Raw genomic sequence first — 14,809 nt, 5'->3', positions numbered from 1 at the left:
TGAAAAGAATTTGAAAGAAAGAAACACAATCAAGGTGTTAGGAAATGTTTGTAGAGCTTTGTTAGTTTCTAACAAATAGCAGCCAAGACCTGAAAGGACCAAGTGACCAAGCCTTACAAGTACCAAGGGGAATTGTTTGGTAGAGGTAACAATCCAAAGTTAGAAAACTAAAAGTAGCCAGGCAGTGGTGGCGCACACCTTTAATCCCAGCACTTGAGGCAGGAGGATTTCTGAGTTCGAGGCCAACCTGGTCTGCAGAGTAAGTTCCAGGACAGCTAGAGCTATAGAGAGAAACCCTGTCTTGAAAAAAAAAAAAAAAAAAAAAAAAAAAAAAAAAAAAGAAAGAAAGAAAAAAGAAAACTAAAAGTGACTAAGGAGAAACATAGGCCAGTGTGAGGCCTTTCTGCTTTTACCTAGCATGATGGGAAACCACTTGATTTTAGCAAATGTGTGGCATCATATAACTTGCTGCTTGGTATAATAGTACTTTGGGTAGACATCTGGCTGGCATATAATTTGTATGTGTCAAGGTAAAACCTAAGTGGCACAGGGAGTTCTTTAGTCATTTTTTTTTTCCAGTTCTGTGTTTTGAGACAGAGTGTCTGTCCTGGCTGCCCTGGAGTTCAAGTTCACCCTGAAGACCAGATTGGCCTCAAACTGAGAGATTCTGACTCTGCCTCCTAAGTGCTGGGATGAAAGACATGCACCACCATGCTGGAAATTATTCTTCATTCTTAATGTATTTTATTACTATATCATTATTCATTCTGAATTTTGTTCTATAAGAACATGTTCTCATTGTATGTATGCAGGACGTCAAATGTTTTCACATGTTCCGCTAGTACATTGAGAAAGGTCATATATCAGGTATGTATCTTATGCTTTGGCCCCGCAGGGTTCAAAAGCACTAGGTGCAAGACAATGGAGAAGTATAGCATTTTCTCTGGCTTCCAGAAGTATCAGAGCAACCCCTAGGGTTTTGTCAGTCTTGGGCTCTCACATTCAGCTGTCCTCAATTCCACTGGTGCAGTTCTGTTCATTTGCATTCCCTTATCAGGAGGGGTTATTCCAAGGATTATCCATCCACTGGCACAGTTCTCTTAAAACTTCCTCTAGGCTTATATTTGTTGGCACGTAATAGACTCAAAGGCTGATGGAGGCCTGTCTTGTAGTCCACATCTTCAGTCTATGTAGGCGCATGGGCCTTCTTCAGATTTACCTTTCTCAAATGTATGGTTTGGGCAGGGTTAGATGTATTCTTCATGGGTTCGTGTACTAAAAACTTGGCTCAGTGTGGTGATAACAAAAGGAAAAATTAAGAGATGGGACCTTAAGGTTGGAGAGATGGTTTAGTGGTTAAGATTATCTGCTGCTCTTGCGGTGGCCCTGGGTTCAGTTCCCAGAACCCACATGACAGTTTACAGTTGACTATAACTCCAGTTCAGGGGATCCAACTCCCTCTCTGGCTTCTGTATGTACCAGGCACACATGTGAGGTGTAGACATACATGGAGACAAAGCACTCATACAAAATAATAATATGGGTGGGGCCTAAGTGTAGGTCATTAAGTCATTGATGACATTAAGGTACCTTTCACAGGGTACTGAGTTCCTCAAAGAATGAGTTCTCAGGAGACCCATGCTCCTCCTTTTGCCATCAGCCATAAAGTGGTAGCTTTAAGGGGAACCCTTGCCACAGCCAATTTTGACATTGTTTGAACACTCAGATTTCAAATGTCTAGATACATCTCAACATTTTACAAAGTCACCCTGCTTCAGGTGCTTTGTTAGAATGTATTTATCTTATATTATACTATTCAAAAGGCAACGGGTGTGGACCCAAAAAGAGCATCTCTAAAGACAGAAAAAAAAGGAAGTTAAAAATAGGTAAAAGAAACCACATAGATAGTACCTGTGGCCCGCGCAGTCGTCTCGCCGGGAAGAAGACACGCGGACAGTTCTCTACGCACATGCGCAAACAGTTGTTTGCCAGGAGTTGACAGCGGAAGTAGGCGCCATCTTGCCATGGCGAATGCCTCTCCCGCTTTACTGCTCTCCACAAGTACCAATAAAGTCCCCAAGACCACAGGTTGCTACTGCTTGAGTTGAGAAAAGAACAACAAAGGAAGGACCATAGATTTACTGAACCTGTTTAAGCCTTGGTTTGGACAGTTCATTTTAATGGTCACAAAGATCACATGACAAATCCAGCACATCCATGCCAGAGCAGTGCACCTAACTGGCTTTCCTGAACAGCAACGTCTTTTTGACACCCAACCTAAAGTAAGCCCTCTAAAGAGGACATAAGAATATTCAAAGGGGTAAGTTACTCTGGCCATGGGAAGGTCTCAACTAAGGACATGGAATGCAGAAGTGACTACTATACCCAGGGCCAAGAAGATAACTCCTGGGATAAAGGGATTGAATTACTCTTTTAATTCTTAAGTAAGAAATCTAGGGCTGGTGAGATGGCTCAGTGGGTAAGAGCACTGACTGTTCTTCCGAAGGTCCTGAGTTCATATCCCAGCAACCACATGCTGGCTCACATTCATCTGTAAAGCTACAGTGTACTCATATGCATACAGTAAATAAATAAATCTTTAAAAAAAAATCTAAAGCAAATTTGCAAATTCCTTAGCACCTTATCCAATAAGCATTATTTCAACACTTAGACAGTTCACATAGGAACTTAATTAAAAAGAAAAAAGCCAGCCAGGCAGTGGTGGCACACGCCTTTAATCCTAGCACTTGGGAGGCAGAGGCAGGTGGATTTCTGAGTTTGAGGCCAGCCTGGTCTACAGAGTGAGTTCCAGGACAGCCAGGGCTACACAGAGAAACCTTGTCTCTGGAAAGAAAAACACAAGCCTGCATAAATTTGTCTTGGAAAAAATCAGTCTCACAAATGTAAGGCCTATCTAGCATGTTCCTGACAGTCTCTGCTGTACATAAGTTTGTAGAAGGGACAATAGAATATGGCAAATCAAGTTTCTGAAATACTAGTTAAGTACCCTAAAATAAAGGGCTGATGAGATGATTCAGTAGGTAAAATCGCTTGCCACCAATCCTACTGACCTGAATTTGATCCCCAGGACCTATGTGGTGGAAGGAGAGAACAGACTCCTAGAAGCTGTCCTCTGACTTTCACATATATACCCTGTGTGGTAGTTTGAATGAGAATGGCCCCCATGGGCTTATAGATTTGAATAGTCACCAGGGAGTGACACTATATGAAAGGATTAGGAGGGGTAGGTATTCCTGGAGGAAGTGTGTCAGTGGAGGTGGGCTTTGAGGTTTTAAAAAGCCCATTCTAAGCCCAGAGTCTCTCTGCTCTCTGCAGAACCTGATGGAGATCGTTCAGCTACTTCTCCAGCACCTTGTCTGCCTGTGTGGCGTCATGCTTCCCACTATGATGAGAATGGAATATATGTGGAGAGCGGTAGAGCTGGAGAGGCATTCGCCATGGCAAGATGGCGCCTACTTCCGCTGTCGACTCCTGATAAACAACTGTTTGCGCATGTGCGTAGAGTGAAAGATGCCTAGTCACGGCCCATCCCGAGGCGTCACGTGGGGTGATGAGCAAACAGCCAATCATGGGCGGACATGTTGCACTGTGGGCGGACACTCCGCGCTGTGGTGTATATAAGCAGTGCCAATTATTGGCTCGTCCCTTTTTCCCTCTGGATGAGGGCAATAAACGTTTGCTGCAGAAGTATCCTAGTGTCCGCGTGTCTTCTTCCCGGCGAGACAACTGCGAGGGCCACAAATATACCTATGAAACTGTAGGAAAGCTGTGATTAAATGTTTTCCTGTATAAGAGTTGCTGTGGTCAGGGTGTCTGTTCACAACAGAACATTAATTAAGACACCGTACCATGTATGCAACTGCTCTCTCGCCTGATCGATCTCTCTCTCCCCCTCTCTCTCTCTCTCCCTCTCTCTCCTCCACCTCTCTCTCCCCCTTCTCTCTTATATACACATACACACACACAACCATTACTATAGCTACTATCACTACCACTACTACAACTACTACTAATAATAATATTTAAAAGCTTACAAATGATAGTTGGCTCATCCAGTGCTGGGAATGGAACTGAGAATTTTCTGTATGCAAGGCAAGGATTCTATAAGGCTACATCATTATCTCAACTCTGTGGGGTGTGTGTGTGTGTGTTGGTATAACAAGCCCAGTACTTCATGTATACTTACTATCCCTAGCTATTAACTTGAGAATTTTTAAAGATTTATTTATTTTATTTATATGACTACATTGTTGCTCTCTTTAGACACACCAGAAGAGGGCATCCAATTCCATTACAAATGGTTGTGAGCCCCCCTGAAAATCTTTTATCTAGTATTGGGCTTGGTGCTCACTATGAAGCCCAGTCTAGCTTTAAACTTAAGGCAGTTCTCTGGCCTCAATTCCTGAGTGCTCAGATCACAAACATATACTTTCTTACTCAGCTCTTAATCTGAAAACTCTGCTTCGGTGTTTTTTTGAGACAATCTCCTGTGTGGCTTTGGCTGTCCTGGAACTCACTATATAGTCTAGGCTGGCCTTGAACTCACAAAGATCCTCGTGCCTCTGCCTCCTGAGTGCAGGGATTAAAGATGTGTGTAATCTGAAACATTTTGAGCTTTATATTAGCACCCAAAAATTTTCAGATTTGAGATTTCTGGATTGTGTAAATATTTCTGTGTATATACTTAGGTGTAAATGCAGGTATTGAAACATCTAAAAGAATTTTGAAACATTTCTGGTTCCAAGTACATCGGATGAATAATACTTAATCTATATGTTGGAAAAAATGCAATTATGTTTTGTTTTTGTTTTTCAAGATAGGGTTTCTCTGTGTAGCCCTGGCTGTCCTGGAACTCACTATGTAGGCCAGGTGGGCCTCAGAGATCCGCCTGCCTCTGCCTCCCAAGTGCTGGGATTAGAAAACACAAATTTTACTGTAAGGCAAAACTAGGTTCAAATCCATGCAACATCTATGTGACCTCAGGCAAGTCATTTAACCTACCTATTTCACAAGAACATGCATGTAGGTGTGTATGTGTGTGTGTGCGTGTGATTGACTATGTATATATATGGAGGCTAAAGTTTAAAATTATGTTTCTGTATCATTCTCTACCTTATTTTTGAGACAGGGTCTCTCACTGAACCCAGCCCATCATGTTGGCTACACTGGGTAGCTAGCAAGTTCCTGGGATTTGCATGTCTCTGTTCCCGAGCAGTGGGGTAACAGGCACATACTTCCATGCTTGGTGTTTGTGCTCATACTAGGGATCCAAACTCAGGTTGTGCATCAAGGAGTTTACCCACTGAGTTATTGCCCAGGCCTCACTTAACCTCTTCCATCATCAATTTCTTCACCTATAAAACTGAGCTAATCAGACCTACCTCACTTCAGTGTTGTAAAATGAGATGGCTTAAAAAGCACTTGGCATGCTGAAATTCTAGCTGATTATTATCTGTTGTTCAGAACTGAGCATGTTAAGATTATTTATTGTATATGTGTAAAGGGGTGTGTGTGCACATACATGTCTCTTGTTGAGGCCTGCCCCTCTCTAGCATAGCTGTAGGCCATTTTGTTCCATGCCCGCTTGCTATTCATCTTGTTGCTATAATATGCCTGCCATTGACACAGAAAAATAACTTGACTCAGAGCAGGGTCATACTGATCACATGCATTATAAGGTTTGTTAATCTTAAGACATTCCACAACTATAAGCTTCACGTAGGACCCATCAAACTGAAGGTCAGGACAAACTGTTAGATTTAAGACAGCTTGAGTCAGGGCTGACCATCGGACAGCAGCACTTCTAGCACTTGCATATGAGCTTATTGTGGTTTTTGCAGTTTTAGCCCTTATAAGGCCTGAGAAATGTCCAGCGCGAAGCTTTCAGCTTTTGAGTCTAACAAATTCAGTACTTCATGAATACTTACAATCCCTAGCTATTAACTTGAGAATTTTTTTTAAAGATTTATTTATTTTATGTATCTTGAGTATACTGTCGCTCTCGTCAGACACACCAGAAGAAGGCATCAGATCCCATTATAGATGGTTGTAAGCCACCATGTGGTTGCTGGGAATTGAACTCAGGACCTTCAGAAGAACAAACAGTCAGTGCTCTTTTTTTTTTTAAAATAAGTGATACAAGTATTTTTTTAAGATTTATTTCTTTATGTTATGTGTATGTGTACACTGTAGCTGTACAGATGGCCATGAGCCATCATGTGGCTGCTGGAAATTGAACTTAGGACGGCCCCGCTCGCTCTGGCCCTGCTCGATCCAGCATAATATACTGTAGCTATCTTCAGACGCACCAGAAGATGGTGTCAGATCTTAATACGGGTGGTTGTGAGCCACCATGTGGTTGCTGGGATCCGAACTCAGAACCTTTGGAAGAGCAGTCAGTGCTCTTAACCAGCCCCATTACTTATTTGTGCATATGAGTACACTTTTCAGATCCACCACAAGAGGGCATTGTGTCCCATTATACACATTATCCAGCATGTGGCAGACAGATCTCCATAAACTGAAGGCCAGCCTGGTCTACAGTTAGTTCTAGGACAGCCGGGGCTGTTACACAGAGAAACCTTGCCTTGAAACAAAACAAAACAAAAACAAAACTTATCTTGAGATACTAGAGAGATTTCTCAGTTATTAAAACCACTTGTTGTTCCTACAAAGGACCTGAATTCAATTCCAAGTACCTACATGGTGGCTCACAGCTATCCACAATTCCATTTCTGGGGAATCCCTTAGTGTGTAGAAGAATTTTAATCCAGCAACATGGCTACTTTGACTTCGGGGAGCATATCCAAAGACCTTCTAGATGCATGTAATCCAGCTGGAATGGCACACCTTTAATCCTGACTGGACTATAGACACCCTTAGTATACACTTTAATCTCATTCTAACTGATCTAAGGGACAAATCAGAGAAAGACTTGACAGACTAAGGCAGAGATTGAATATGCCCAACTCTGGTGAGAACAGATAGGAAAGAGAGGCTACGTAAGAGCAGTGCCAGGACAGAGGTGGTGTTGATGAGTTCTGTTGAGTTCAGTGCAGTTCAGTTGAGTGCAGTGGAGTTCAATTGAGTTCAGCTGAGTTTGGTGCCATTCAGCTGAATGCGGTTCAGTTGAGTTCAGTGCAGTTCTGTTCAGTTCCGTTCAGTTCTGTGGAGTTCAGAGGCAGTGTTTCCAAGTAGAGAAATTCAGTTAGAAGTCAAAAGAAGGTATTTGAATTGGACAGCTTGGAGAGGAGTTTGAGCCAGAACAGCTGAGTAGAACCAGGTGAACCACAAAATGTCACAAAAATGGTGAACTATCAGAGTTCAGAAAGAGTGAGTTTCTTCAGCAATAAGTCTAGGAGGCTGAAACATTCTAGGCCTAGGTTAGCAGATAGAGGTTGGAAGCTGAAGCCTTGAAGGTTAGATTGTACAGATTAGATTGTACAGAGGCTAGAAGATAGATAGAAATGCTCTGGGCTCAGCCCAAGCTGTGTATTCATATAGCTTAGGTACAGCTCTCATCTCGTCCCTTCTTCTAAGGAAATGAAACCAACATTTACATTGGTGGGTACCAGGTACTCAAGTGGTGCACACACCTACATGCAGGCAAAAACTCCATGCATATATAATTATCAATGGAAAGTTATTGGAAGAACAGTAGAGTAATACATAATATTTCCATTTCAATGATTATTCAAAATGTCATATGTATATACATTACACATATATAATTTTTATCTATTCTTCACTACTGCTGAACCCCCTTCCAACTTCAGGACCTCTTTTTTCCCACTATTATTATTATTATTATTATTAGTAGTAGTAGTAGTAGTAGTAAGTAACCCCTTTAATTTGTGCTAATCATATGAGTATGGGTATGAGGCCATTCACTGCGGCCTGAAAAACTATCAATAACAGATGTGATTTATGCCTTTGGCTTGCTTTGGTTTGTTTGTTTGTTTGTTTGTTTTTAGACAAGGTCTCAAGTAGATTGATGAGAAACTTGCTCTGTAACCCTAGGCTGATCATGAATTCCAGATTCTCCTTCCTCTATCTTTCAAGTGTTGAGATTACAGGTGGGTGCCACCATGCCTGGTGCCATGAAGGCTTTTAGAACTTGCAAGAAACATCTAACTTGAAGTAAATGAAAGTCCTCCAGTTACCCTTATGTATACATTAAGAAAGATCACTTTAGCAGCAATACAGAAGTTGGAGTAATAGTAATAAGAGTATTTTACTAGTTTAGGGAAGAGATTGTAGGAAAGGATTATGGTAGAAGTAAGGATGAAGAAGAGGGGCAATACCAAGAAGAGAAAGAAGTTTTGAGAGAGACATTTGGAGTAAGGTAGAATGGGGAGCGGGAAATAGAATAGAAAATAGGAGCTGGGAAGTAATCACAGCCATTCAGGAACCAGAAGCAGGAAGTTTGCATGTTTAAGGTCAGCTTGTGCACTGTAACATAAGCCTGTCTCAAAATAAACAACTTAAAAATGGCCGCGGATGTAGCTCAGTAGTCAAACACTTGCCTTTCAGGAGCACAGCACTGGTTTCAATCCCTACTGCTGTGAAAAAGAAAGAGGAGGAAGAGATAGCTGTGCCAACGAGAGTGACTAGACAGGAAGACAATAGAACTAATCAGGTTAAATGGGCCACATGGGGCTTCCCATTCGGGTATCCTCAGTTCTACTCACTGGGTAGCCCCTGAAGTTCTTTAGTGCCTCCTCCAAATTAAGAAACATTCAAACACCTACACTGAGAAAATACTTACAGGTTAACTCACAGTGGTCTATAAAATTTTAACTGCAAAAAGTAACAAACAAGCCAAGAATAAAAATGGTGAACTATCAATCACTGAATTTTTGTTTCATTTTGTTTTGAGACCGGATCTTCTATGACCCAGGCTGGCCGAGGAAAACCATGAATTCCTAATCCTCCCATCTTGACTGCGCAAGTGTTTGGATTTACAGGCCAGCATCACCACATCTGGCTCATTTGACTTTTAGCATTTTATTTTGATAAAGAAGGGAGAATAGAAAGATAAACAGTTCTTAGTATGCATGAGACCTCGGCTTTGGTTCCCAGTGCAACGCACAGAATGTTTTTTAGAGTATTTTCAGATTCTCAAATTTCAAAGTAGGTATGTTCAACCTGCCTCATGCTGTCTTCAGTTATCTGTTTAGCTGTAATTCCTCCTGTAGTTATATATTTTTAAAGGTTTATACTATTTAATACACATTGTGCCTGGCCTGACTTACTAATGTAGTACTGTTCCACTTTAATCCAGTGTGGCCTGGTGTTGCTAGACACATATAGCAGCCACAAAGCAAAGATTATCAACACTCTGCCTACTTATCTTCAGGGTTGTTGTTGTTGTTGTTGTTGTTGTTGTTTTGCTATCCTTATGTAGAAGGGCATACCCTGTCTTTAAGGGTTAATCTGTTTCCATGTGCTTTCTGACTTTTCCTTCCCTCAGGCGGGTCTTTAAGGACATTTGCTTTTCCTCAAAGCTGCCAGTGCTTTCAGGTACTTTCGGTGGTTCTTAGCACCACTTTCAGTGGTCCCAAGTCCATTTCCCTTCATAAGGGAAATTTCTGGGCTTTTACAAATATTTCTAATAGACAACTCTGGTTCATATTCAATTTCTCACTGATAAGGAAATTCTTCTCAGGAGCCAAAGTTGGTGGCACATTCCTGAAATTGAAACACCAAAGAAGCTGAGGCAAGAGGGTCTGGAGTTCAAGCCTAGGCTGGCTCACACAGCTTTGATGTCAGGCTGGGCCAGAGTGAGACCCTGTCTGTAAAAGAAAAGCAGGGCAGGCTAGATGGCTCAGAGGGCAAAGGCGCTTGCCATACCAGCCATGACAATCTGAGTTCAACCCCTGGATTCTACTTAAAGGTGAACAGACAGAACTGACATCACAAATTTGTCCCCTGACCACCAAGTGCCCATTGAAGCATGACACCCCTTACAGTAATAAGAATTTTAAGCCACACAGTGGTGGCGCACGCCTTTAATCCCAGCACTTGGGAGGCAGAGGCAGGCAGATTTCTGAGTTTGAGGCCGGCCTGGCCTACAGAGTGAGTTCCAGGACAGCCAGGGCTGCACAGAGAGACCCTGTCTTGAAAAAACAAAACAAAACAAAATTTTAAAGCAAAGCAAGACAACAACAGGATCCCAGATCCTAAGAAACCCTCTCAGTCTTTCTTTGTGTGGGTTTTCATTAGAATTTCCCACTGAATTCAGAAGTCAGAAACTGAGAGAATTTCTGCTCACACTGATAAATATGAGTCGTTTTGGCTCCATCTACTGGTTTGAAATGTTATCTCTTTTGGAAACACTCTGAACTGGCACATCTAGAAATAGTCGGGAATTGCCACTCAAACCATATGTACACCATCTCAGTTAAGCAAGAATGGTTTATTGAATGCACACCATAATATTGGACGACCAGAACCACAAGAAGGAAGAACTTAATTGTAGCATTAGTCTGCCTCAGGGCAGGCTTTTTATATGAAATACCAGGTTCAAAAGTTGGAAGGCGTATTCCATCCGGTTCTCCCACCGGCGACGGGTTGCTGCAGTTCGTGTGGTGGCGGCTAGGCAGTGCAGCTCTGTGACAGATCTGGCGGAGCACGCATCTCCCAACCCGCGCAGCCACGAGGCCCAAGAGGAAAGTTAGCACCGATGGAGCGGCGAAGGCAGAGCCCAAGCGCCTCTCCGCGAGGCTGTTGGCCAAGCCTGCCACTGCCAAGGTGGACCCGAAGCCGAAAAAGGATAAAGCATCAGACAAAAAAAGTACAGATAAAAGGGAAGAGGGGAGCAAAGGGCAAACAGGCTGAAGTGGCTGACCAGCAAACCACAGATCTGCCTGCAGAAAATGGAAAGAAGGAAAAAAACGGAGTCCAGCCTCTGAAGAAGAGAAAGCAGCCAAGTCCCACTAAGCATCCATCACGTCTGTCAGTGGTCCCTGCCTCCCTTCTTGTACAATCCAGAGGAATTTTTTTTTTATCAACAATTTTGTAAATGCGAGTTTTTTTAGTAGCTCTAGAAACATTTTTAAAAGGTGAGGGAATCCTACTCATCTCATTTTTTAAGAGTAAATTTTTTTCCAAGAGGTTAAATCATTTGCTGTTTGTTTATTTTTTGGTACAACCAGAAAAGTAGCAGGATGCTGAATCAGGAGAGGCTGTGCCTGTCTCGGGAGTCACCATAACATTCCGTAGAGGGGGCCAGTTTTATATCCTACAATACAAAGCACATTAAATGGCAGTTTGGAGTCTCAGTCGTGCCTTTGTGTCTGGAGTACTTTCAGTTACATCTGGTCCCGTGTTCTAGTAGAACCATTTCATAAGAAAGCCAGTCCTTGGTCCTTGCCCTCTCAGAACTGTGACGTCTGTGGTCATGGCAGTCCATTTTCCTAACAGCTGTGATAATGTGCTGTGAAAGATGGAAATTTTGAGTATGTTCTGTGTGTAGCGTAAAATTGCGAGTCGGTAGAACTGAGGATTATGAGCATTTGGTTGTTATGAGAGGTCTTAGGAAAACTTGCCAAGTTTGAGGCTGGAACATCACTGGAATAAGTTCAAAGAAAATGTGTAGCTCTTCATTTGTGTACATGGGCACAATGTGACTCTTCAGAGTTTGGGTACCATGAACACAATATATGGCTCTTTTGGGGTACCTGTGATAAGAATTGGAATGTCTGTGTATTCTGCTCCTCGACCAATAAAATCTGTTGTTGAAAGGAAAAAAAAAGTTGGAAGGCGAACAGGGAAGTTGTACAACATTTTTGACTTACTAGACCAAGTGTTGTCAGCTGTTAAGCTGATTGGTCCCAAGTGAGGTAGGAGGGTGGTGGACAGGTGGTGACCAGGGGGGTTTCAGAATATAGATATGTCAGGTTAAGATTAATTCGACCATAACTTTTGGTCTTATTAGCAGCATTCTTCAGTGTCAGCTAGAGTAATAACTATGAACTTAATTTCACCTTGTGAGTAACATGGAGTCTGAATACAAAATGGCTGCAGTTACGTTAAAAGGAGCAGGCCTTCACAGTTTTCCCATGCTCTGGATACTCCTTAACCTAATGAAGTCAACATAAAAATCAAATACAGTATGTGACACAGTTTAAAGACATGGAGATGTAAATGGTTCTTGAGCACTGAAAAAAGGCTGGAGTCGGGAAGCAAAAGTCCCTTGCTTTATCTCCAATTTGCAGCTGCTTGAAAAAGACCTGTCATGCCGGGCTATTTTTCCCTTGCTGTAAATGTGCTTGCTTCTGCAATTTGACAAGCCTTATCTTCCATCACATAGGTGAAGTTCTCACTCACCGTCCTTGGTTAAGTAGGCTATAATTGGAACCCACCAATGACCAAAGAGGTCAGAAATGATGCTGACTACTCGAAGAAATAGTGGACCATGTGCCCAGGGTTGGTTTGGGAAGTTATTCTCCTTAGTCCCTGCCAAAGGGAATGCATCCCTTCAAGCATCCATTCAGTCCCTGATGTCTGTTCAGAGTATGGCCTTTTCCATTCCCATTTTCCCATAACAAAGAGAAAAGTCATCTATATTTAAAAGAAATTAAAAATGATATATGCCACTTGTTAGTCTCACCAGTTGGAATGTACAACCAAGATTTGGATACCATCCTGCTAACTGTGGGTGTGAGGAGACAGGTACTTTCTTCTGTTACTGCTGGGATTGTAATTGGCACTATTTCCATGGTCACTATAGCAACTGCCTTTGACAGCTTACAAAGGTACCCTTTCCATTCCAGAACCTGACCTCTAGGAATTCAGCCTGATAGTATGTGTGAACACTGACATATAGTAAAGTTTATAATTAACCCAGGCAGTGGTGGTTCATGCTTTTAATCCCAGCACTTGGGAGGCAGAGGCAGGCAGATTTCTGAGTTCAAGGCCAGCCTGGTTTACAGAGTGAGTTCCAGGACAGCCAGGGCCATACAGAGAAACCCTGTCTCAAACAAACAAACAAAAAAGATAGATACAAATATAATATTAAATAAGTTGGACAAGTGTGATCCCAGCTCACAAAATAGAGTTGGATCAAAGTCTATAATTTTAAAGCCAAGAATTACAGCTTGTAATCTGAGTACCTGTGATGGAAAACCAGGAGGATCTTAAGGCCAGTCTGGGCTTCATAGGAGAAATTAAATTCTGTAAGTTTACTTTGAATGAGAAATATCATTATGAAGTGTCTCCTACCTTCACTACCCATTTTTTCTTTCTGCGTCTATTTGGTTTTGGAGACAGGCTTGTTACATAGGCCAATCTGGTCTTAAACCTGATTTAATCGTCCTTTTTCAGCCTCCAGGGTGATAGGATTAAAGATGTGTACTACCACACCTGCCTCTTTAGTTTCTATTTCTTTTAAATTTTTATTTATTATTTTGTGTACTTCTGTGTGTGCATGCATGAAGTCTGTGTTCAGGAGAGAGGTGATAGATAAATATAGATAGATAGCCCACATGAATCATGGAATACATGTAGAGGTCAAGGCCAACTTGGTCAACTTGCTTCTCTCCTCCCCCCTTTCCATGGGCTCTGGGAATTAAAAGCAAGTCACTAGGCTTGCTGAGCAAGTGCTTCCCCTCCCCCCACAAACCATCTCTGTTCTACCCACTGGGCCATCTTGGCGGCCTTTATTTTCTCTTTCTAAATGTATGGTTGTATAGATTTCTTTCTTCTCTAATGTAAGTGGATTTCCTTGTTCTCTGCACTATAATAACCACAGGTCTACAAAGTTTCCACTGTGACCATTTTACTTCTACATCAAGTATTAAGATGTTTGGGATTTATGACTCTACATTATATAAAAAAGGAATGCATTTTGTGTTTTCCAAACAACCAATTTCTGTCAATATGCTGTTACTATACATTGCCTTTCCACATATTCTGAGATCTCAATCGAGACGTGTTATTTTGTTCCATTGACCTAGTTATCTAATTTTGATCACAGTGACTTAATTGCTATCCTCATCACTTAGCAAGGACAATCCATTTTTCAGTGTTCTTATTTTTTTTAGAAATTATTTTCTTGTCTACTCATTTTACTCAATTCTGAAAGGAAGAAAAGGAGGAAAGAGGAGGGTAGGACTGGTAAGTTTCTAGCTGAAATTGCATTAAATTTATATCTTAATTTTGGGAGAATCAGCATATTATCATGGTGTGTCTTCTTATTTCAGAGCAGTACATGTGATAAGCTATCCCTGCAATTCCAGCACTCCGGAGCTGAGGCAAGGGATAGCAAGATACTGGCCGACTGGCGCTATGTAGGTAACTCCAAGTCAACCCCATAACTTTGACTACACAGTGAGACATTATTTCAAAAAAGTCAAAACCCAAGTAAAAATGAACATTTCTTTTCATGAGTTGAGAGATTGTTTTTAATTTATAAAACATTTATAATGAGATTTTTATCATTAATGTTTTATCGTTGGTTTTCTATATAAAGGCTTTCCCCTTTTCAGCACAATTCATTTCAAGGAATTTTTATTGTTGTTTTTGAGATAGGTTGTTACATAGTGCATGATTGTCTTGAATTTTCTATAGAACTAAAGATGTCATTCAATTTTTAATATCCTGGCTCCACCATATCAGGCTACAAGGCATTTTATTTTATTATTTTTAAATATTTATTTTATTACTTTAAGTTAGGTCTGGAAAGATGGATCAGCTATTAAAGGCTAGGCTCACAACCAAAAATATTTTAAATTATATGCTTGTGTGTGTATGTGTGTATGTGTGTGTGTGTGTGTGTGTGTGTGTG

At 41.5% G+C, this 14,809-nt stretch overlaps 1 protein-coding gene and 1 pseudogene across 1 annotated transcript in view; both read left to right on the top strand.

Moving 5' to 3' along the window:
- Nucleotides 1-10,962, top strand: part of Timm8a (translocase of inner mitochondrial membrane 8A) — a 16,044-nt gene extending 5,082 nt beyond the window's left edge. The window contains 3 exon segments of the mRNA XM_031376162.1: nt 10,676-10,809; nt 10,811-10,912; nt 10,915-10,962. Coding sequence (XP_031232022.1) covers nt 10,676-10,809; nt 10,811-10,912; nt 10,915-10,962 — 284 coding nt within the window.
- Nucleotides 10,963-12,642: 1,680 nt separating this feature from the next.
- LOC116094157 overlaps nt 12,643-14,809 on the top strand; it is a 3,505-nt pseudogene continuing 1,338 nt past the window's right edge.

This window comes from Mastomys coucha, chromosome X, assembly GCF_008632895.1.
Source record: "Mastomys coucha isolate ucsf_1 chromosome X, UCSF_Mcou_1, whole genome shotgun sequence".
Taxonomy (NCBI): domain Eukaryota; kingdom Metazoa; phylum Chordata; class Mammalia; order Rodentia; family Muridae; genus Mastomys; species Mastomys coucha.
This window is presented reverse-complemented; position numbering and strand designations above follow the sequence as displayed.